The sequence below is a fragment of the Balaenoptera physalus genome, assembly GCF_965194825.1.
Source record: "Balaenoptera physalus genome assembly, chromosome: 7".
NCBI lineage: Eukaryota > Metazoa > Chordata > Mammalia > Artiodactyla > Balaenopteridae > Balaenoptera > Balaenoptera physalus.
The window spans coordinates 64995072-65017641 of NC_138886.1; the positions used below are offsets into that span (position 1 = coordinate 64995072).

The 22570-nt window shown below is 33.6% G+C and overlaps 1 protein-coding gene across 9 annotated transcripts in view; it reads right to left on the minus strand.

The window, feature by feature from the left end:
- Positions 1–899: 899 nt before the first annotated feature.
- PSIP1 (PC4 and SRSF1 interacting protein 1) overlaps positions 900–22570 on the minus strand; it is a 73171-nt gene continuing 51500 nt past the window's right edge. For 5 of the 9 annotated variants that reach the window (XM_082467964.1, XM_082467961.1, XM_082467960.1 and 2 more), the window contains 12 exons: positions 21425–21529; positions 20573–20635; positions 15769–15865; positions 14290–14365; positions 10212–10440; positions 9155–9273; positions 6350–6405; positions 5683–5753; positions 5365–5466; positions 5048–5261; positions 3440–3551; positions 900–2621 (listed from right to left, as the gene is read on the minus strand). In XM_082467964.1, coding sequence (XP_082324090.1) covers positions 2561–2621; positions 3440–3551; positions 5048–5261; positions 5365–5466; positions 5683–5753; positions 6350–6405; positions 9155–9273; positions 10212–10440; positions 14290–14365; positions 15769–15865; positions 20573–20635; positions 21425–21529 — 1305 coding nt within the window. In that variant the 3' untranslated portion in view covers positions 900–2560. Of the gene's footprint in view, positions 2622–3439; positions 3552–5047; positions 5262–5364; positions 5467–5682; positions 5754–6349; positions 6406–7153; positions 7835–9154; positions 9274–10211; positions 10441–14289; positions 14366–15768; positions 15866–20572; positions 20636–21424; positions 21530–22570 lie in introns of those variants that run through there. The other 4 variants (XM_082467965.1, XM_082467966.1, XM_082467967.1 and 1 more) reach the window with 4 other exon arrangements.

The following is a 22570-nucleotide window of genomic DNA, read 5'->3' on the forward strand; positions in this document are numbered from 1 at the left end:
CCCAATCAAATTGCAGTGTCTCTATCATCTCTAAGGTTGGAAAATTACACAGCATAAATATGTAAACACATTTTGGACTATATAGCAGCTTCTCCATTTCTTAATATGTAATTATGGGTTTGCTATTTCCAATAGATCATTTCTCTGGATAAGTTGTATTAGTGAAGCCCTCACAGAGCTCTGTAAAAGCCTTTGCTCTTGTACAGGATTAGATGGCAGACCTGATCTTGACCTGACGTCTTTAACCAGGTAAGTGTGTATGGGTACACTACAATCAATGTATCAGCAAAAACTGGATAAAATCTATCATCCTACTATTTGAAATCATTCCAATCAAGCTGTTTCAGGTTCTCCATTTTAGATGATACATATGAAATTTCTCTAGAACAGCTGAGAAAACATGCAACAACTGATTCTGCTGAGTCATGTGTAACTTACTCTTTTAAACATTATCTGATGGTTAAAAAAAAAAAATCACAGAAGAGATGTTGCTTATATATTAAAAAAAATACGTTTGGGTTGGGGCTAGCTATCTCATTTAAAGTATCTCTTACTGACTTGTTCAGCTATGTAGTTTTGGTCAAATACAAATTTAAATTGAGCCAGTGCTCCCAAAAATTGATACCGGTTTATATGACTTTTTCTTAAGAGTTCTGAGAATAGTAGTTATCTGTGAATCAACCTATGACAAAAAAATTTTTTCTTGAAATGAGGGTAAAGAGAAGGCAACAGTGTTTTAATGCTACATGAATCAACTGGCTAGAGCAAGGTCAGCCCATAAAAGTAGACATAAATAATCAGAATGCTACTATATTTCTCTCCAGCATTTGAATAGTCTGTGGTTTCTTGGTAGAACTATATAGATCCGTTGGGTCACCGAAAAAAAAGGAAGGGTAAACCAAAAGATAACATTTCCTTTATTTTTATCATTTTGAGCTTACGTTTTAGTAACCCTGTGTCCCCAAATAATACAGTTTCTATGACTAAGTATACTCTCTTGGAAGCAAATCCAGAATTCTAGCAGAGTTTTATAAGTGGCAAAGAAGTAATTTACTAGTAGACTTTGATAGAAAAATTCTTTAATCAAAACAAGTTTACATGTTGACACTTATGGCTTAACTAGAATAAATCTGTCCAAATTTAAATTGTATTAAGGACCAAACAGATATAATACTGAGTTCCCTCAAAACAGTGGGTCCTAGTTCCATTGTAAGACCTCTCAAAAGCAAAACTCCAATTACTGAAATGTTTCAAACTTTTCATCTATAGATGAAAACAATTACCCGAGAGGTCAAAGCATACGATGCATGTCACATGCAAACACTGGTAATTAAGCCTTTTTCCCATATTCAGTTTCTAAACATGAGAAGTGTCTTTTAAGCTACTGCAAACCACCAACTGACCTAGTATTCAAAATATCTTAGAAATGCTATCTGTTAAGTTACCCTTAAATTTTGTGTTAACCTTGGTTCACCCTGATTTAGTCCATATCCATGAATATACAGACAACTCCTTTACTTTTGTCTACTGTGTTTCCACTTTTTGCAATCCTGTCACATGTATGACATAGAAATAAAAATTCCCTTCTGGTATAGCCATGTTTTCAAATAGGTTAGTTTCCTTATATAGTATTTACTTTTATTTACTGCAAAAGCATTATGGATTGCATTTTTTCCAATTAAAAAAATACTTAGTGACTTTTAAAAAAATTCAGAAACTCGAGACATTTCTCAAAAATAAACTTTTATCATTTAGTTTTCAGTTTCAGCTACTAGTGCCTGTAAAGGATCTTAAATGGTTGAACCCTAAAGCCAGATTCATTCCTATATATACTCCTGCTCGCTGCAGGAAATTCATGTGAATTCCCAGCCACAAAACTAAATTACCTTCAAAAGTTAACATGAGTTTTGTACCCCGTAGAACAGTTCAACGTCAGTTGGATATCTAGTTGTCATACAAAAAGGCATACAGACCACACACATTGTTACAAAGCAGCAGGATAATGTAGCACAATGTAGACTGAGATTAAAATTAACTTTTGATAAAAGAAGGGAGGGAGTGAATACTTGTATAGAAGTAACATTTTATCTACTGTAAAAATGATTAACTTCTACAAAACCCACAAACAATGAAAAGACAGTCTGGTAAATCCAAGATTTGTAAAAACTATGCACAAAACCCACAGTATTTGGGAAGAGAGGAAAGGTTTATACAAGTAGCAGTTTTAAAAATGTAACCTTTTTCTACTATCAATTACACATTAACATACACACACTAATTGAAAATATACTACAACCAATGTCTGGAAAAGCAGTTTAACATTTCCTAAAATGGACTTTTCCCTCACATTTACTGTATAATGTAGCTGTTAATACTGCACAAGTACAATTAGCAATGTTTAGTCACTTTTAAACAAAGGTAAGGAGATTTCTCCCTCAAAGCAAGTTTTAAACATCAAAACCTATGCTTATAAAAATTTAAAACTTTCAGCAGTCTAAATATTTCCAATGAAAACCATTACAAACTTCTCAAATGTTCTTTATATTCCAGGTATGTCAACCTAGTTATCTAGTGTAGAATCCTTCAGAGATATTTCAGTCTCTCTCTCTTCACTGGATGGCCTAAAGAAAAGGGGGAAAGAAAGGTGTGACAACTGGGATTAGGATTTTTTTTTCCTCAGGAGGAAAAAAGATATTAAATCTGTGCATTTGTTTTTAAAATCACCAAAAGAATTTTTTCCGTGACTTATTGTTAATTGTTATCTTTTGTTCAAAATTTTATTTTACCATGTTGTGTCTTCTTCCCAAAGTAATATGCACATCAAGCAAAATAACTCAGGGAAGCATCATGGCCCAGGCCCTTTCCCACCACTTCCAGCTTTAAAATGAATTCTCTTTAAAGAACATGAAAATGTTGTATCTGTGATACCAACATATTATAAATCTTAAGAAGAGAGGGTAATTATACACACGGACAAGATTTCCCTGAATTTCAGAATTAGAAAGGATGTTTGATTCCAAGTCCTTCAAGTGTACAGTGGACAAACCAAGATTTGGATAACTACGGTTACATATCTAGTTATTTTAGAGTGGGTATGATAATACAACACAGCCTATGATTCTAGATCTAATTTCTGTATCCTGTCAAAATTCAAGAAGTATGGACATGGGTCATTATTAAAGGTGCTATCAGTGGAAGAAGTCCAAGGAATAGTTATTTTTTTAAACAGGATTCCTGCCTTGCTCTATTCCCTTGAATACAGTGGCATATTAGTTTTAAGTGAAGTTTCTTTACGGCTTGGCCATTTTAATTTGCGTCTTGAATCCTGAATTCAGGAAGTGAGTGATGAAAATATAATCCCTTACACAAATAACCTTGGAACAGCAATGTGATTTAAAAATTAAAACATACGTCACAACCCACTAAAACATGTCCTCACTTTTTCTTAATGCTGGCCTCGTGGTGGTCTTTGCTTTCTTCATTGCTGTCTCCATTATGTTGTGGTTGATTACTGTCTTGAGCGTCCGATCCTCCATTTAGAGTCTTTGAACCTTTATAAAGATTTCAATGGAAAAACTGTTAGAGCTTCTCATATTTTAAGATGTCTTGAAAGACCCAAAATCAAAAATAAAACATAGTCCCAAAGTTTCTAATACTGTATTTTATTTGAAATTACATTGTAATCCTTTGGGTAGACAAGGCACAATAAGAAACAGGGTTACTACATATATCTGTCCATATAAGAAGTAGGTTACTAATCTGATTATTCCATTTGTTACTGTTATCAGGAACACGAAAGGGTGGTACAACTCTTTGGAGCATTATGATTTATTCTAGTTCTTAGAAAAAGCAATGTGAATCACAGTAAAATTTTGTATTTAACAACAAAACGTGGCAAAATAGTTAATTAACATGATTTTGTCTCTTATGACAAAATGATGAGGGCTTCCCTGTAAATATTATTTCATTAACAAATCTCTAAGGAGACCTATATCATTCCCTAATAAGTGAGTAACAAAATTCAACTCCTTCGGAACATTTTTTTCTACATTAAGCAGTTGCTGCTAAGATGTTTTAGTACCGTGGAATTGGGGAAGCTGCTAATTTGGGGGGAAGTGGCTAATGGTACAGGCAGACCTCGATTTATTGCGCTTGACTTTGCTGTGCTTCATAGATACTGCATTTTTTTTTTTTTTTTTTTTAACAAATTCAACGTTTGTGGCAATCCTGCATCAAGCATGTTTATCAGCACCATTTTCCCAACAGCATTTGATCACTCCACTTCTCTGTGTCACATTTTGGTAATTCTCACAGTATTTCAAACTTTTTGACTTTTGTTATATTTGTTACAGTGATCTGTGGTCAAGTGATATTTGATGTTATTACTATGACTCACTGAAGGCTCCAGATGATTTGTTAACATTTTCTTAGCAACGAAGTATTTTTTTTTTATTAACGTATGTACAGTTTTTTTAGACATAATCCTACTGCACACTTAATAGATTACAGTATAGGGTAAAAAACTTTTATACACCCTGGGAAACCAAAAAACTCATGTGACTCACTTTATTACAGTAGTCTGGAACCAAACCTGTGGGGTATGCCTGTAACTATGGATTCTGTTTTAAGCGTCGGTCATATATACATCCTAAAATATTTATGATTGAAATAGTGTATCTGGAATTTGCTTCAAAATAATCTTCAGGGGTGTCACAGAGAAACTTGATGGGGATATAAAAAAGCAATGCTCATGTATTGATAATTGCAGAAGCTGAGTGATGGGGACATGGGAAGTTCATTTCCCTCGACTTCTGTATAGGTTAGAAATGTTTCCTAATTTAAATGGAAAGAGAATAGCAACCACTACTACTACTAATTTAAACTTGATGAAAACTTAGGGATGAAAGAAACCCAGAAGCTAAGGCTGATCACGTTCTGCTAAGGGCTTTATGAGACTTTCTCATCATTTAATATAGATAAGGTATTAATAGGATTAAATATTGAAGCCATTTTTAAAAAGTAGTTCCAGCGAACAATTACCACATACCTGTTTGTTCCTTTTCTAGCTTTTTGTTTGGCCCTTTCTTCCCTTGATCTTTGGTTTTATTTGCTTCCTCATGCTGCCTTTGTTCGGCAAGAGATTTATTCAGCACTTGTGTGATCACAGAATCTCCTTCACCAACCAAAAACATGTTCTTAAACTTGTTATACAACATTGTAGACTTTTCCATGATAACCTGACTAACTTTGAATCGCCGTATCTGAGAAAACAAAACATACTCATAATTAATTTTTTAAATGTTACTTAATGAAGTGGTGATAATGAGGAAATTTTAAAAATCTACATGACTCAAAATCACTTACTTTTTTCAGTGTTGTAATCATCTCTGTGTGTTTTTGAGCTTGCTGCATTGTGACCTGAAGTGAAGCAAGTTCATCCAAGGCCTCAATACATCTGTTCACATCCTTAATGACAAAATAGTAATTTCATAACTGTTAATTACCACAACCCATATAATCTATTTCTAGAGATTACTTTTAAAATCTCAAATAACAAGGCAGTACAAAATAACCAGTAATAGTCTGTTATCTCAAATTTACACTTATAAAATCATGTGAGAAAATAAAATATGAAGCTATAAAAGCAGCACTGTATTTTTAAATGAGGTATTAAACACTTACAAGATTATCAATTTTGAGTGAATTTTTAATTTCAGCATGTATCCTTTGAAGTCGAGAATCCATTGATGTTTCTATAAATTAAAATGTGAAACACAGTAAATAGATTTTCCAAAACCAGTATTTTTGTATAATCTAAGCAAACTATAATGGAAAGGTTTGGTAAGTTTTTAAAAATGTTCTTTGTAATCTGTCTACATCATTAAGAAGTTATCTGCCATTTTTAGTATTTAGGAAACCAACATTCATCATATAAGCAAAGAATTACCATCTAGCTGCATGTTGCTAAAAAAAAGCAGTCTGCATCCAATAACTCCTCTTCTGCAATCCTTAAGGCACTGCTTCACCCTTACACATTTAACCGAAACTAAAAAATCCATCTGAAACCAGATTTCTCAGAAATGGTAAAACATCTAGCTTTAGGCAATGTTATAAAAATTTGACTTCATCATATATTGAGCAGTAAAATAATAAGACTCCTTAGCAAGTTCACCTGATAACACTTAAAAACAGTGCAAGGTATATAGAATCCATTAGGGATTTGAAATGTATACTTGTAGGATAAGAACATAAAATGACCAATTTCAAAACCTATACAGTTAGGTGTCTGTAAAACTTCCTTTCTGTGTAGAATACAATTTTATACATCTTAGAAAGTGAAATAACTAACCTCGCTTCTTCTCCACTTTCTTAACTTCTGGCTTCTTTCCTTCATCTTTATTCTGCCTATCAAATGTTAACACAAATATTTCAAAAACATTGGAACTTTGTGACTGGTTACCAAACGCCCACAATCCCTTATGTAAAAGTTAAAATTTTTTTTCTTTAAAATAGTCAGTGGCCTAGATCACAAGGAATTGACTATAATTTTTAGAACTCGGTAATGCCACATTAGTATTAATTAGTATAAATATAAACAAAACTCAAAACGTAAAAATTAACATGCTAAAGTAATCTAACAATCTAATTTTTCAGTGGCATTACAAAGAAATTTTAATGGCTGCCTCGGTGAAATTTTGTTCCAACAATACTGTGTTAAAAGACCGACTTTAGGGTCAGTGGATAAACAGGCCATAGTGGAAAGAGAATGCCTGTAAATGTTTCATGAATTCTACATCACAATTATTTTTTAAAATAGCACGTCAAAATGGACTGATTTAATTGTTCCCACATCTCCCAAGGGTAGATAATTTGAGGGGTTCAAAGTTAGTTTCAAGGTTAAATAGACTTTATAATACTACTAGATTAAAATGGAGTGGGATTTTTTTTGTGCCAATATATCAAACTTAAATGACATTCACTAACATTTACATACCATTTCACAAATGAAAAGGTACCATTTTACTGTAAATCACAAAAATAACCATTTAAAAATGAATTCTTAATCATTTCTAGTACCTTGACTTGGAGTTCAGGCCCTATTATAATAAACCAATTGAAATAGACAAGAACAAAAAAATATCTAAAAATCAGGTATTTTTTAAAAAAAACTTTATTTTAAAATTTTGGTTACAGTTTCATTTTTGTTTTCTTAACAAGTCTACTGTTTAATCTCTCAGGATTAAAAAACAATTATTAATCTTCTAAAGAACTGAACAACAAAGGAATGTCAAGGGAAGGGCACAACTGCCCCATTCTCTGGGGGTATAGTAGCTACTCCAGTTTAACACCTAGCTTCAAAACAAAATGAATTTTTATATTTTCTAAATGAAATAATGTACAACCACCATCTTCATCTGAGCTTATTATAACTTTCAAACACAAAGCTTCATTTTAAGCTTGGTAAAAATCTTTTAACAGGAATGATGGCCGACCTTAATATGTAGTGTGTATCTTACAGGAAATGTTTTTTAACAATCATAACACAGTAATAATGCCATTAATGAAGTCCTCAATTTAGAATCTGGAACATTCTTCCATCAAGGGGGGGGAGGGGGAAATTCAGTCCAATGAGTCTGTCTCAAGATCTTCATCTCTTGTTTGCTCCACTTGTATTCTCTTTTCAGTAACTGGATTAATGCTTTGAGCCCAAAATGAGATATATTTTTTATTACTGTAGATTACATGTTGTTTGGCTGGGAATACAATACAATAAACTTTATTTTGCATAATGCATTTCATACAAGCTGCATCTGAAATGCTTTACAGAGCAAAACTGTCCAAGTACAAAGTTTTGTAATAACAGGAGAAGGAAAGAAAACACAAATATTAGAATTTGAGAAAGTTACATTCGGAGGACATTCAAAAAGAAATTGAAACACATAAAGATTAACTCTGAGATACTGAAGAAGGGTTGGGCTAGATTTACTAAGCAACAACTAATTTTATATCTTAATTTGGGGAGCACAATAAAGTTAAAAGCAACAAACAGTCCAACAACTTTTCAGTGAAAGGACAGGAAAGGATAGGTAACAAAAAATAACTCTAGTATTTACATAAATGGTCAAAGTCTAACATTAAAGGGAGTAACATTTCTGAGCTTTAGATCAATTTTTAAATTACTCCCTCAAGTAGCTAAAACTGCTTATATATCCTCCAAAAAAACTAAGAAAGCAGATGGTCAAACGCTATACTTATCAAGAAAGACTTTCGGCTTACAGATTTATTATATATAAAAAAAGTACAAAATTACTTAAGAATAGTTTTAAGAATTTCACTGTTTATTATTAAGTTTGTCTTAGTGACCTAGAGCATGTTTTAAAAATCACCTCCTCACTAAAACAACAAAAAAACAAAGTTTAGTCAGAATAATGCAAGATGCTTCACAAAGAAAGAAATGCTTTTCAGAGAAAGAACTCAGAAGTGACAGTCTAAAGATAACTAGGAAAACAAATGTAATAAACATATGAAGCCTAATCATCATTGGCACTGCTATTTTCCCTGTTATAAAATTATTTTATAGAATAAACTTTTTAAAGGGGAAAAATTCCCCATGGTAAGTATATTGTCTCCAGGTATCAAAACTTCTTAGCTTGAACTTGATTTATATTGCACACATCTAATGCAAACCCTGTTAGCCTTTAAATTTTCTTTTACTGGCTTCTTGGGTTTCCAACTGTGCTTTTGTTATTTTTGCTGGTCTTTTGGGGGAGGGCTGCTGGTGGTGACAAATATGGGTATTTCTTTCATTCTTTCTCCACCAATTTATTATCTTTCTCTATTTAATATTATACAAGAAAATAGAGGATAAGGACATTTTCTACAAAGCCACTTAACAGTTAAGCCCTATCTGCACTTTCAGTTTAAATTAAAAATAATTCACAGGGTGATTATCTCAGTAAATTTCATCCTCTTTACTCAGAAAAGAATGAAGCCTGAAACATGATTATCATATACTGAGGACATTTTTCTAACACAATGGAAAAGTCACTTCTTTAAAAGGCTTCAGAAAGTCTGGAAAATGAGATTCTATTGTTTAAACATTTCATGCTAGCTTAAAAAAAGAAATTGAAATTTAGAAAAAGAAAATACTTACTGCTCAGTTTCCATTTGTTCCTCTTGCTTGCGTTTTCTATCTGCTGCTTCTTTCTCATGTTGGCCTTTCAGCATATTCCTTCTATGAGCAGTCTGAAAGTTTCTTCCACCTTTTCTCTTCTGTTTTATTTGAGAATTAGGATGGTTTTAGTTAACTATCAAGTCAGTGAGTAATGCTTCTGTGATTACAATCTTGGGAGAAAAGAAGCAACTAGTTTTCTTAAGGGATGAATAAATTACTAATTTTAAAAAAACCCTCAGAATTACACATTGTTGCTATCTAAATTTAACTTTCCCCTTGATGATTTTGGGATTTATAATCCATTTACTGCACTGCTATAGGAATGATATGCTTTGGTTAAGATGGGTTAAAATGAAGTACCTCAGGCTATTTGCCTCTGCACTATGACTTTGACTTCAGTACCTGTTTACTGACAAGTACCTGCTCAACCTACCGAATTTAGTTTTGGGCTCCTGAAGTACTAATAAATTAGATAAACATAAATGAAAGACCTATACAACCTGGGTCTGTAGATTTCCAAGGCTATACACAAAACTTGTGTTTTTATACAGAAAAGAACGTATAGCTTTAATGAAATTCCCAAACAACTGCTGTATTCAAATAAAGTACCACCAATAAAATGTACCCTAAATAGGCCTGAAGTGTTAAGAATTTCATTGAGGTAAATAATAAAAATCTATGTATAAATGTACCTTTTTACATCTGTCTTCACTGGTCACAACCTATCTGGCTTAATTCTCTACTTTCCTACCTTTTCTGTCAATAGGTAGGTGGGGTTACTGGAAGTTTATCATGTGACATTTAATTTCCATGTAATTATGAAAAGGTAAGATAAACTTGGGATGTACAATAAAGTTTCAAATATGCTTCTTAACACAGGTAATTCAAGTTTATTCAGAAAGGTAAAGAAATTCATTTTAACTTTTAATCACATTTATAGACTTTCATAAAGATACTGAAACTTTCCTAAAGATTAAGAACTACATAGGAAGCTAAAAATAGAACAAATATTTTATTTGATATGCCAACGTTCTACCTTTTCACCTTCTTGATCATCTCCTTCCTCTTCAGAATCAGAGGTTGATGTAAGCCCTGTTTTAGCTAAATTTTTCCTTTTTGATTCAACTTCTTTTTTCCCCTCTTTTTTATCTGGCTCTTTTCTTGGCTTATCTTCTTCCTTCTGGCCCTCTTCATCCTTTTTAAGCTGCTTTTTAGGTTGTTTTTCCTCTTGCCCTTTTTTCTTACTTTTGTCTTCTTCAGTTACCCTATTTCACAGGCACAACAATGAAAAATAATCTTTTATGTATCATGAGTACTTGTCATTCAACCACCTCTCTGAGTTAACTGAGTAAGTACTCTGGATAACAATAAGCTACATGTAGTTTGTTTTTTATTTAAAAACAAATTTTAAATATCTTTAAGTAAAACATAATGGAGTGTCATTATCAACCAATCATAAAAGGAAAAGAACATCCTTTTAATATAAGTTAGAAGATAGAAAAATTACAGTGGCATTAGGGTAATAGAAAAGTGATTTTTTTCCCCTTTGTTTTCCATGTTTTTTGTAATGTGACTCATTCACTTAAAAATAATATTGAGTACTATCTCATATGCCATGGTACTGTTCTTGACTTTGGGGAACATAAGTGTATAAGATGTGTGAGATGCCTAGATTTTATGGAGCTCATATTCTACATATTTATAAAAGTAAATAATGTTCTAAAAAGTAGCCACGCTGGGAAAAATACAATTGCAGAATCGAACTGCATAATGGTGAAATACGGTCATTTTAAAATTTAAAGAAATATGCTTTGCAATGTAAAAAGCTCCCAACTGATGCATATAATGGTAAAATATATGGCCAATTAACCTTAATATTACAGTGTTCAAGGAATTTCATTGAGATTTACACATATTATATAATTACATCAATGGATTTGAAAGCTGGAAGGGACCCCAGATCATTTAGTCCAACCCATTCCATTTAAGAAATGAGAAAATGATGGTGCAAAAGGTCAAATAGGCCAATCTCTCAATTCCAAATCCACTGACCTACCAGACAACTGCTTCCTTGAACCCTTAAGATTATTAAATTGGAAAAGAAAAAAAAAATCACTTTATTTCTTTAGAAATTTTTTGTCACATAACTACCATTGGCTATGTTTATTTTTAAATGTTATATAGGTTTCATCCTTTTAATCGATGGAAGAAAAAGCAGGCAAGTAAAATCCCTTAACTTTCTTCAGTATTTCCACAAGGGGGTAAATATTTTAATAATGATCATTTTGTGGAGATGGGAATAGAGAATCAAATATAAAAGGGATTCCCATGGCTCTTAATAGATATTGACAAACTGTCTCCCCCAAAATGTTACCCCCTATGCAAAGAGGCAGGTATTAAAAATAAAAATATCCTTTTAACCCAGCAAATCTGCTTCTAGCAATGTATTCTAACCAATATATTTGCACATGTACAAAACGACAGATGACAATGTCTAAAAAAATGTATCCATACAAGAAATAAACTTTTAAGAATTATGATACATACACAGTGGAATACCATGCAGCTGTTTTTCTTTTTTAAAGGTAGATTTAAAAGTGTATCGTTAAGTTTTTAAGAAATGGGATTATTATTTCAAAGTTTTAAAAATAGTGTCAAAGCAGAGAACTCCCATAAACGTAACTATCACTGCTTGCTGCAATTAAGTCTTTTCCCAATGGTCCTCCCTCCTTACCATCTTCCATGAAAAACAGACCTCATGGTGATAATTCCCTTTTTAATAGGTACAATAGGAAACATATTAAAAGACTAAACAAAATTATAAATACATGTTAATAGCAAAAATTAATGCAAATACAACCCAAAATATCTCAGTGGCTTATAACAAATATTTTTACTTTACATGAGGATTATGAGATGGTTTCAGCTTTTCCGGACTCTATCCACTGTCTTGTCATTTTAGGACCCACTGCAAAGAAGCTGTCACTAGCAGATACACGCTGTTCTCATGATGGAGAGCTTAAGTTTCAGAAGAGCTTACATAGTTTTGCTCTACACTCCACTGAGTTTTTGCCCAGATACAAAGCTGAGAGTAGCTATAACAGCCAGTGCCCAGCCTACATATAGCACAAGTGAAAAATAAATATTGTAAGCTGCTGGTATTTTGGGGTTGTCCATCAAAACCTAAAACGTTTGACACTTGCTTTGCATTTGAAACCCTAACATATTATATACAATGGGTAAAACTGTCATCTGTGATAACTGGAGAGAAAACTTGTTCAGTGAACTTGTGGCTCTGGGTGAAGAGGTTTCAAGATAGAATATTAGCATTTTGAGTTGATTGTTATCAACATAAATTTGATAGGGTACTTCAAGAAAGCGGTAAGTTCAAAAAATAATAGAACGACAAAGGAAGGAGAAAAAAATTCCATGCATTTCAGTGTTGAAAGTCACTTCCATCCTGTAAAAGATTTTCAAATTCAGACAAAGACTGGAGTCAAAGATCCAATCAAGGTTGTAGGTTGCCAGCCTTTCCTTAAGAATTCAAATTGGGATACCTTGATCCTTCTGATGAACAAATGGTTCTATGAAAAAGAAACCAGGGAGTAGGTCTTCAGGAAAACCTATAAACTCAGAAGTGCTTTTAGTTAAGTATAAAGAGATAAGCATGTCTGAGGAAGTCTTATGAGTGAGACCACGGCACATGAAGCTGACTAGAATTAAACAGACACATGCTAACAATAAAGTAGTATTACTACCAAAAGGGACGCTAGCCTGCATTAAGAGAAACTAATGGAGATTTAAAAAGGAATCTTGGGCCCAACTCCCTAAAGTATGAAAGCAGAATAAGAAAGCTGCTAATAAGGAGGGTTAATACTTTCCAGTCCAAGAATCAGCCAAAAGCCATGGAGAGAAATGGACTAGGAAGATACTCTCAGGGAAAATTGGGACGTACCTAATCAAGGAAATATTCCTTGTATCTAAAACAGGGGGATCTCACAATATTTTCCCAACAGAATTTCATATTTCCTGGGGAACAATGACTGCTGTGTGCCTCTTAATCTTCTCCTTGGGAGTATTTATTATGGTTCCCTATCCTTCCCAGATCAATGTGCATATATAAAAGGGAGAGGGGAGCAAATAACCTGTGTTTCAGTTCCTAAGTCTCTAGATCAAGGCCTTATGTTGATCGTAAAATCCTAGACTTGATGCTTGATGCCCTTATTAGAAAAGACATCTTAGGGAGGAGATGAGTGAGATTTACTTGGTATGTTTAAAAACATAAACTCACCTGCATGTACCTAATGTCTTAATTTCACTATAGTAGCTAAAACCATGTTGTAATTTTTGGCCACTATTTTCAAGAATATTTAAACAGCTTGGCAGTAAAATAAAACTCTTTAAACATATATTGGCTGAAAAGTACCAACACTTCTATAACTGAAATTTCCAATAAAATATTTTCATTCAAAACACTGTAAATCCATTCTTAAATGACATACTCACACTTAAGCCTTTTCTATAAAATCTTTAAACACAATAGCTACAAAGTTTTGCCCTCTTTATCTAAATATACATTCCTGCTGGTGAAGTTTCTACCCAGAAAAGCCAACACAAACAAGATCCATAATGGAAAAGAAAGATGGCAAGAAAAATAAAAAACTGATTATTTTGTTAATAACTAGTTATCATTCCAAAATACTTTAAAACTTTAAATTTACAAAAATAATGTTAAGTGTTATTTTTTAAATAAAGATTATTGTGGAGGAGCAAGATTTGTGGAAATTGCTTCAAAAATACTTTGTCTAAAAATTCCCTTAAAGGGAACTATTATAAATTTTACCCTGCATTATCCAAGTATCTTATATCCTAATATACAAGAAAATGTCTTAGATTAATGAAATGATAATCGTATCAGATTTTTCTTGATTCCCTATCAATTTTAACTTTTTATATAATGAAAACTATTTTTCAGCTGTTTTGCTCATAATTCTTAGAAATACAAAATAGTAATAGCAACAAACACCCTGTAAATAAAACTGGTAAAAATGCAAAGAAATTTATACATATTGAAAGTGAAATGTCTCATTTACTGCATAACTAATTATACTCACATGTCACTCTCCGAAGGACAGGGCTGTTTTACCATTTTGGGTCTGCCTCTTGGTTTTGGAATCTTGACTTCTGTAGCTAACATTCACAGGAAAAAAAATTTTGTAACTACCAGCTTTCCCGTTAAGATGTAGATCTCACATATAAAAGTTACAAATGATATATACTAAGAATATTAGTTTATTACAGATAACAATTACTTTAGGTTTTAAAAATCATATCCTCCAGTGGTTCAAATGAGTTAACAGCAGAAAATTTACAGAGGTGAATCAAGAGTATTTTCAATCTGTCCTTAGTATGGCTGAGGGCTTAAAAGAACATCCCTCATTGTTGTTTTAATAGGAATGTCACAAAATTCAACTTTATAGTAGATAGCAGCACTTATATTCAACATTCATATACATATTACAGTATTATTTGTATATGTATGCTCACGTATTTGAAAATTTGTTATCAAAATTCATTGAATTTTCTAACAACATCATTAATGTGATCCATTACACTATTAAATTCCAAAGTAAAAATTAGGTAAATTGTTTTTTTTTCTTTTTGGGTATTACTCATTTTATCCTGTTTCATTAAGAATCCTCTGTTATGGGACTTCACTTCCCTGGTGGTCCAGTGGTAAAGAATCTGCCTGCCAATGCAGGGGATGCAGGTTCGATCCCTGGTCGGGGAACTAAGGTCCCACATGCCATGGGGCAACTAAACCTGCGTGCCTCAACTACTGAGCTAGCACACCTCAACGAGAGAGCCCGCATGCTGCAAACTACAGAGCCCAGGAGCCCTGGAGCCTGCATGCCACAGCTAGAGAGAGAAAACCCGCACGCCATAACTAGAGAGAAGCCCATGTGCTGCAATGAAGAGCCCGCATGTTGAACTAAGACCAGACGCAGCCAAAAAAAAAAGAAAACAGAATGCTATGTTATGAAGTAGAAAAAAAAATTGGCTCTATTTTGGCTAATTTTTTTGTTTTACTTTGTATTAGAGACACATCCTTCCAAACTATTTCCTATTTGCCAAATTAGGAAAATACTTTAAATAGGCAGTGCTGAAGACATCTGCATATTGTACAGGCCCTAATAAAGAAAGAATGCAATAATTTAATAGCTTTGATTATTCAAATGCTGTTTATCTCTTGTTTTCATTATGATTCCATTTGGAAAGCTTAATATTTCTAAAGTAAGAGGTAAAATAAACCCATCATTCATGGATTTTAAATCTCACCACAGCCTCATTTGCTGCTATTAAAGGAAAATGTAATGGGGATAAAACAGAAAATGAAAAAGTCTCAAGCAATTATTTCAAATTTAAATACTTTATTACAAAGAGCAGAAACCTTAATGTTTTATCTCCTTTGAAATTTATATATTACACATAACCAAGTACCTATTCACCTATTCCAAAGTAGCTGAGGTACAACACTTTAATGGATTAGAATAATAATCACAAGCCAGCTATTTAAACATTAATAATCCTACCTGCAGGTCGTCCTCTTTTAGGACTCACTTTTAGATTAACAGATGCTGTTGCTGTAGTCACTACTCCTGCCTCCTCGGTTTCTACTTGTTTTTCTGCCTGAATCACAAAGATTTAAATTAACTTACTTAGCACATAGTAGGTATTCCAAATTTAGCTCAATGGCAAAAACGTGCCACTATAGGATAACAAGTTCAAATACAAGCGTAACATATATTGATCTTCATTATTTTTCAACAGTTGACTCATCAGAGTGATATCCTTAAATTTAGCTTATAATTCTAGTGAGTAATTCTAGGAAACAAAAACTCACTTTTTAGATATTCTCAACCTAAAAAAGTCATTTATAAAAATAAAATGAATATTCTTGATGCAAAATGTTAAAGTATAATGTAATTACACTGTAATATCCCACACACTGCTTATAAATGTACTTTCATTGAGTATCTCAAAATGCTAACACTTTATATTGCGTACTTATGATGTACAACCTAAATTAATGTTAGAAAAGGCAAGAAATTAAGTTGCTGATATTTCCATTCTATAACTTTGTTAATATGTACATGTTTTATTTTTGAACTGAGACATCTGCTGTTCTTCGCTAGGAGTTATTCTTATTTTCTATAAAGGATTTACTACTGTAAAGAAATCCCAATGACCCTTTGCAAACTATAATGCCCCAGGTAATGAGACAATAGCCCCAAATGAGAATCAGTTTAATCAATTCAAGCATTAGAGTAGAACAAAGGTTAATAACCACCAATTAGAAAGGAAATGCAAACATAACATCATAATCGAAAAGAAAATAAATAAATAGCAAAGAGAACAAAGAGAAGAATGGGAGGACTACTATGAGCTGCTCCCCCACCCCCAATTATTTAGAATTCAGCCTGAACTAGCTCAGTACAAATAAAGGCAATAAAGCATCATGCCAAAACTTGCATAATCCAACCTTACTGATAAAAAATTTTTAATCTTTTAATCAACAATCTGATTTGCAAACACGAGGTAATGCCCAATTTTGGTAAGAATGTGGAGAATTATTCATATATTGATTAATGGTGATCAATAAACTGGTAATACATTTCTGATCATTATGAATATCAGCAATACAGAATATGCAAATCTGACTCAGCAATCCCACTTCTAAGAATTTATCCATTTCTTTGTTCTTAGTTTTCAAACATTATTTTTGCCTTTGTAATTGCAATATAATAATGTAGGGGCTTCCCTGGTGGCGCAGTGGTTGAGAATCTGCCTGCCAATGCAGGGGACACGGGTTCAAGCCCTGGTCTGGGAGGATCCCACATGCTGCGGAGCAACTAGGCCCGTGAGCCACAACTACTGAGCCTGCGCGTCTGGAGCCCGTGCTCCGCAACAAGAGAGGCCGCGATAGTGAGAGGCCCGCGCACCGCGATGAAGAGTGGCCACCGCTTGCTGCAACTAGAGAAAGCCCTCGCACAGAAATGAAGACCCAACACAGCCATAAATAAATAAATAAATAAAATTTTTTAAAAAATGTATATTCAAAGCATTATTAAAAGTCAAGAAACTCATCTAAGGTAACCCTTGAATTGTTCTCAAGGAACATTACAAAAATTGCTTCAAAAACATTAGCTCAAGTTGTATTTCTAATTTTAGGAATTACAGACCACCCCCCACCCCAATCCTGATTTGATGATAGCCCTGGAGTAGGGAGCCAGGCATCTGTTTTTATACCAAAGGTTGAGAACCCAAGACTGTATGAGAGCTCTTCTATTGAGTTAGGAGGGTGAGCAGTTAAGACGGCAAAAGTTCTCCAAAATTCAGTTCAAACTGATGAACTCTTCAGTGCAAAAAAATCCCCTCTTCAATGACACTTTCAACTTTTGGAAATAAATCATGACATCGCATAAGAATTACAGGTATGAATCTCTTTGAGGAGATACCAATAAGAGGTAACAAGGTCATCAATAACTAATGCCATAAATAAACTAACACTATACGAAGCAAAAATACAGCCCTTCCATAGACATATATTGACTATTACAGCAAAATCATGCAAGTCAAAACCATTCCTCGTGAAAATATTAACTCAAAGAATAAGAAATATTTTATCTAGAGAAAGGACTATTAAGTTATTTCAAATATATATATATTTAAATATCTCAAATGCAAATATTGACTCTAGATTAATTTCTTCCATATTTTATCTCACTGAGACCTCTAAGCCTTTGACAAATTTTCTCCCCATTTGTTACCCCACTTTCTAGCTCTACTCCCTTCGTGACTTTACGTAAAGGCCCCCCCCATCCCTCAAAAACCTCATGGAACTACTATTCATCTGCATTCTTGTTTTGCTGCACCTGTCCCGCAAATCTCCAACAGCAAGTTACTATAAAACTCTACCTTCCCTGCTCTATTTTTCCCTGCTGCTGAGCCCTGCTGAAAAAAAATTATACAAACATGCATTCATTTTATGCAACTTCATTTGTGATCTCAAAGCCATCCATTAATCCTTTACCCTGTCTTTTGTCATGCCCTTTCCTTCTCCCTCTAGCATAAACTTCCAATCCTTTCTTTCTGCCTTACACCACACATGCAGTCTTGCTTTGAATTTGGTGATGGAGAAGGGAGAGACTGAGGCCAGCAGGAAGGGATTCCCATAATTTCCAAGTCTTCCTAGAAGTTTGTAACAGTCTTGCCCACCCTTCCCTTCAATGTGAAGAAAGATGAAATGTCCATCTCTTTCCCGTCAAGTCAATTCCCTCAAATGTGTCCTCCCTTTTCTCTCACCCAGCATTATTCTTAACTTACAGTAATTTTATACTCTTTCCACATCTTTGATCTTTCCTGGTTTTGCAAAGAAAAAGTGTTAAAGCCTCTATTATATTTTGTCACTTTTAACACCATCCCTTAACCATGCAAATCCTTGTTGCTGCATTCTCTCCTCCCCTTCAAAGACTTCAAAAGCACAGTGTAATTTTAACATTAAACATTTTATTCTTTAACCTACTTCATCTGTTCTTACCGTTTGACCTTAAGGTATCCTGGGGGATCCTAATTGTCAAATGTTATTGGACCCCTTCTGCATCAGGACACTACTAACCACTCCCTCATTCTTAAAATTCTCTCCTCCCTTGTTTAGCTTGATATCCTCTCTTAGATTTTTCTCCTGACAGTTCATTCTCAGCCATAATTTTACAAGCCAGCCTTTCATCACCATTATAATTCCTCAGGATTCTGGTTTTCTGCGTTCTTCTCAGTAAACTTTCTCCCTTGACTACCTATCTAAATCCTATCTTTATGTCAGAGACTGCAGCTGTAACTTCTACCTTTTCCCCCTTTGGTGTCAGAGAAATATGTATCTTCAGTCTAATTCTCAAAGGTGTTTCACATCCTCCTCCTCATGCCTCTGCTCCCAAAACATCTCCTGCATTCTCAGTGTATAATCTAGTCATCCAAGCCAACACCCTGAGTCATCCTAGATTCCTCCCCCTCACTGCACACCCACTTCCAATCAACTATTAACTTTACCTCCTAAGGTGCTCTTAAAATCCTATCTCTCATCTACACCACTAAAAATGTCATGCTAACTCTTTAGAAAGGCCTTTCATAATTTAGTTACCAAGTCCCAATCATGACTCCCCATTTTAATTCTCTTGTTTTATGTATTTATTGTCTGTCTCAACAAAAATATAAGTTTAGTAAGAACAGAGACCTTATCTTCCTTATTCGCCGCTGATTTTCTGTCTGGGCCAGTGAAGTGAGTACCAAAATTCTGAATGAACTTATCAGTGAACTGGTCTCACTGCTCCAGTCCAATCCCCATCATTCACACTGCTTTAAAAAGAGAAGTACCTGAAATTTAAAGTGATTCAATGGCTTCCCACCACTTCTCTAAGTTCAAGTTCTTCAGGGTAACACAGTGGGGTTTTTTGTACTTGTTTCCCTCAAACTTTATGGTCTGATAATACTGAAATGCAATACTTGAAATGCTTGAAACAAAATTTTCTCTGTGCCTCTGTAATTGCCTCACATGCTCCTCCCCTCCTCCTTCATCTGCCTGACTAAAATTCTGCCTACCTTTTAAAATCTTGTTAAAGTTATCATAGCCCCTTCACACACACCCCACAGGGAATAAAAAGCCACTGTAATTATTTGTTTTCATCTTACTTCCTTATAAGACACTGAACTCAGAATACTACAAAAAAAATTTTTTTTAAAGACTGAACTCTTAAGTTTTCTTTGTAGCTTTGTCATATAATAACAGTCTGAGACATAAATAGGTCAGGAAAAGGTATGATGAACAAAACTTCACATAGGGAAGAAGAAACACTAATTAAAAGCATAAGAGGTACTCTGTCCTAAACTGTCACATACTCTCATTTCATGCAACAATGCTGTAAAGTAATAACAACATAATAATGGACAACACTTACAAAGCACTATGTACCAGGATTTATTATAAATATTTTACATGTATTAACTCATTTAATTCTCTCAACAGTCTTATGAGTATATATATTACCCATTTTATAGAGAAAACTTGAGACAGCATCATAAAAGGAATGAAAATTGGTGCATTTTATTTTGTATACCATTCAACTTAAGGGTGCTGTATCACTAAGAAAAGAAACAGATAGTTTTGATAAGTGAACATAGTTTTGATAAGTGAACAACATAACCTATCCTTTAAAAAAATTAAAGGACTTAGAGTGAAGGGCTAAGTCTAAATTAAATAGTACCATTTCATTATCTACACTCCCTCAATCCAACTAAAATAAAAATTCTTTTAAGATCTCTGTGGTTAAGCAATAGAATTACCTTTCTCTTTCTCCCTCTTCTGGCAGCTTTTGGAGTGGTTATGTCAACTGCTTTAGTCACATCCTTAAAAAAAAAAAAAAAATACACAACAGATGAAATTGATAATTATGCCATGAGTGAAAGAAAATTTCTTAAATTAAAAATCACAAGCACATTTCACTAAAAGTACTACGGAAACTTGTTTTGCTTCTCTGACCTTTGAAATTATAAACATTAAAAGTCTTAACATTAATTCATTATAAAGTGGAAGTAATCACCAGTATCTTCACCTAAAAAAAAAAATGCTTTCCTCTGTCTGATCAAATATAAAAGTCACACTTGCTCGTACACTGGGAGGTTTGTCTGTTTAAATTTACAAAACACTCTTTCTACAGTAAAATCCTCAGTTTTAGGACTGTGAATGTAAAGAGGTGGTCGGGACTCTGGAGATCAAGTAACAACTTCATGAAGCCTAGAAAGGCTAAATGAGTATCCCCACTCAGATAATCAAATACAGAGCTGGAAATAAATCTAGGTTTTTAAAAATTCGGTTCAATATTCTTTCCCATACATCCATCCAACAATACCTCACTTTAAAAATATTCCTAACAAACAGTAAGCGACTCTCCTAGTTGTACCTCATATTTTGCACAGCAAACTAACTTCAAATAAAAATATCCATGCATCTTAAAGATGCAAAAATTATTTTACAATACCATATTTAATATTTACACAAGGAAATAAGCCTTTAATATTTTCCCATTCATTACTCAACTACTTTAAAGATTACTTTCTACTGTGCCACAATCAACTCATTTTACAATTCTTCCTTTCAACAAAATGGGTTTAGAATGCAAGAGAAATTAAACACACCTCGTTGCTGGCTTTTTCTTCATGGTCAGTATCTTCCTTTGAAACACTAGTTTCTTTTTCTTCAACTTCAACATCAGATGACGCATTTGATTGTTTAGTTGATGCCTATGAACAATCAAGTCTATTAGTTTCACAAAATAATATTTTACGCCAACTTTAAAATTTTGTACCCATGAAAAAATCAAGGCCTGTTTGTAAGAAAGCTAGAAAAGTACCCTCATTTCTGTTGCACAGGATACTTTTAATATACACAATTTTGAAAAGTTTTAAATGCTACTATTTTATTTAGGAAAGTCTTACATGGAACTATATTCCTGCAATTGATGCATACAATCTCAGCAGATAAAATGGTGAGGCAGAAATTAAAAGTACAATTACAAAGAATACCATTCTGATGTTCTAAGCAGCAAATGCCCAACAAGATACAACGTAAGGTGATTTAGAGGAGCACAGACCTACACCGTATTCAACTACTGAAATATGCTTAGATAAAGAAGCTAATCTATGTACTCTAAGACGAACAGCCTTAACAAAGGATATATATCACAACTTTAAGGACTCTTATTGATCTATATCTCAAACTTAGTTTATTTAAAATGCAGATTCCTGAGACCTAAACTTAAGTGATTCTGATTTAACAGACACTGAGTGGGAGAGTCCAGTAATCATTAAATTTTAAAAGTACCCCCATATGAGAGATACTTAAGCATGTAACCTAGGGTCCCTAGATTTTCATAAAACCAACCAAAACGATGAATACCAGAGGCAACACAGCATACATTGGGAGGTGAGGGTAAAGCTCCCAATCTACAAGATGAAGGGACTGTAATCCAAACTGTGCACCTTTCTAGCTATTTCCTTTGGCAAGTCTTTAAACTGTAAACCCATTTCCTTTTCTGTAAAAACAAGGCAATGCTGATAACCCACAAATTATAAAGGTATATAAAAAATGTGCCCAAAATTACTTGTAGCACGATAGAAATATTTATAAATTATGATGGCCAATTTTTTTTTGTTGTTTCTTTTGTATAGGCTTGGGCATCAACGCTTGTACCAAACCACAGGAATGTGCCACTGGGGATGTCTGGGCTGGGAACACAGAGTACATCACACCACCATAATCATGTGATTATTCTCCAAAACTGA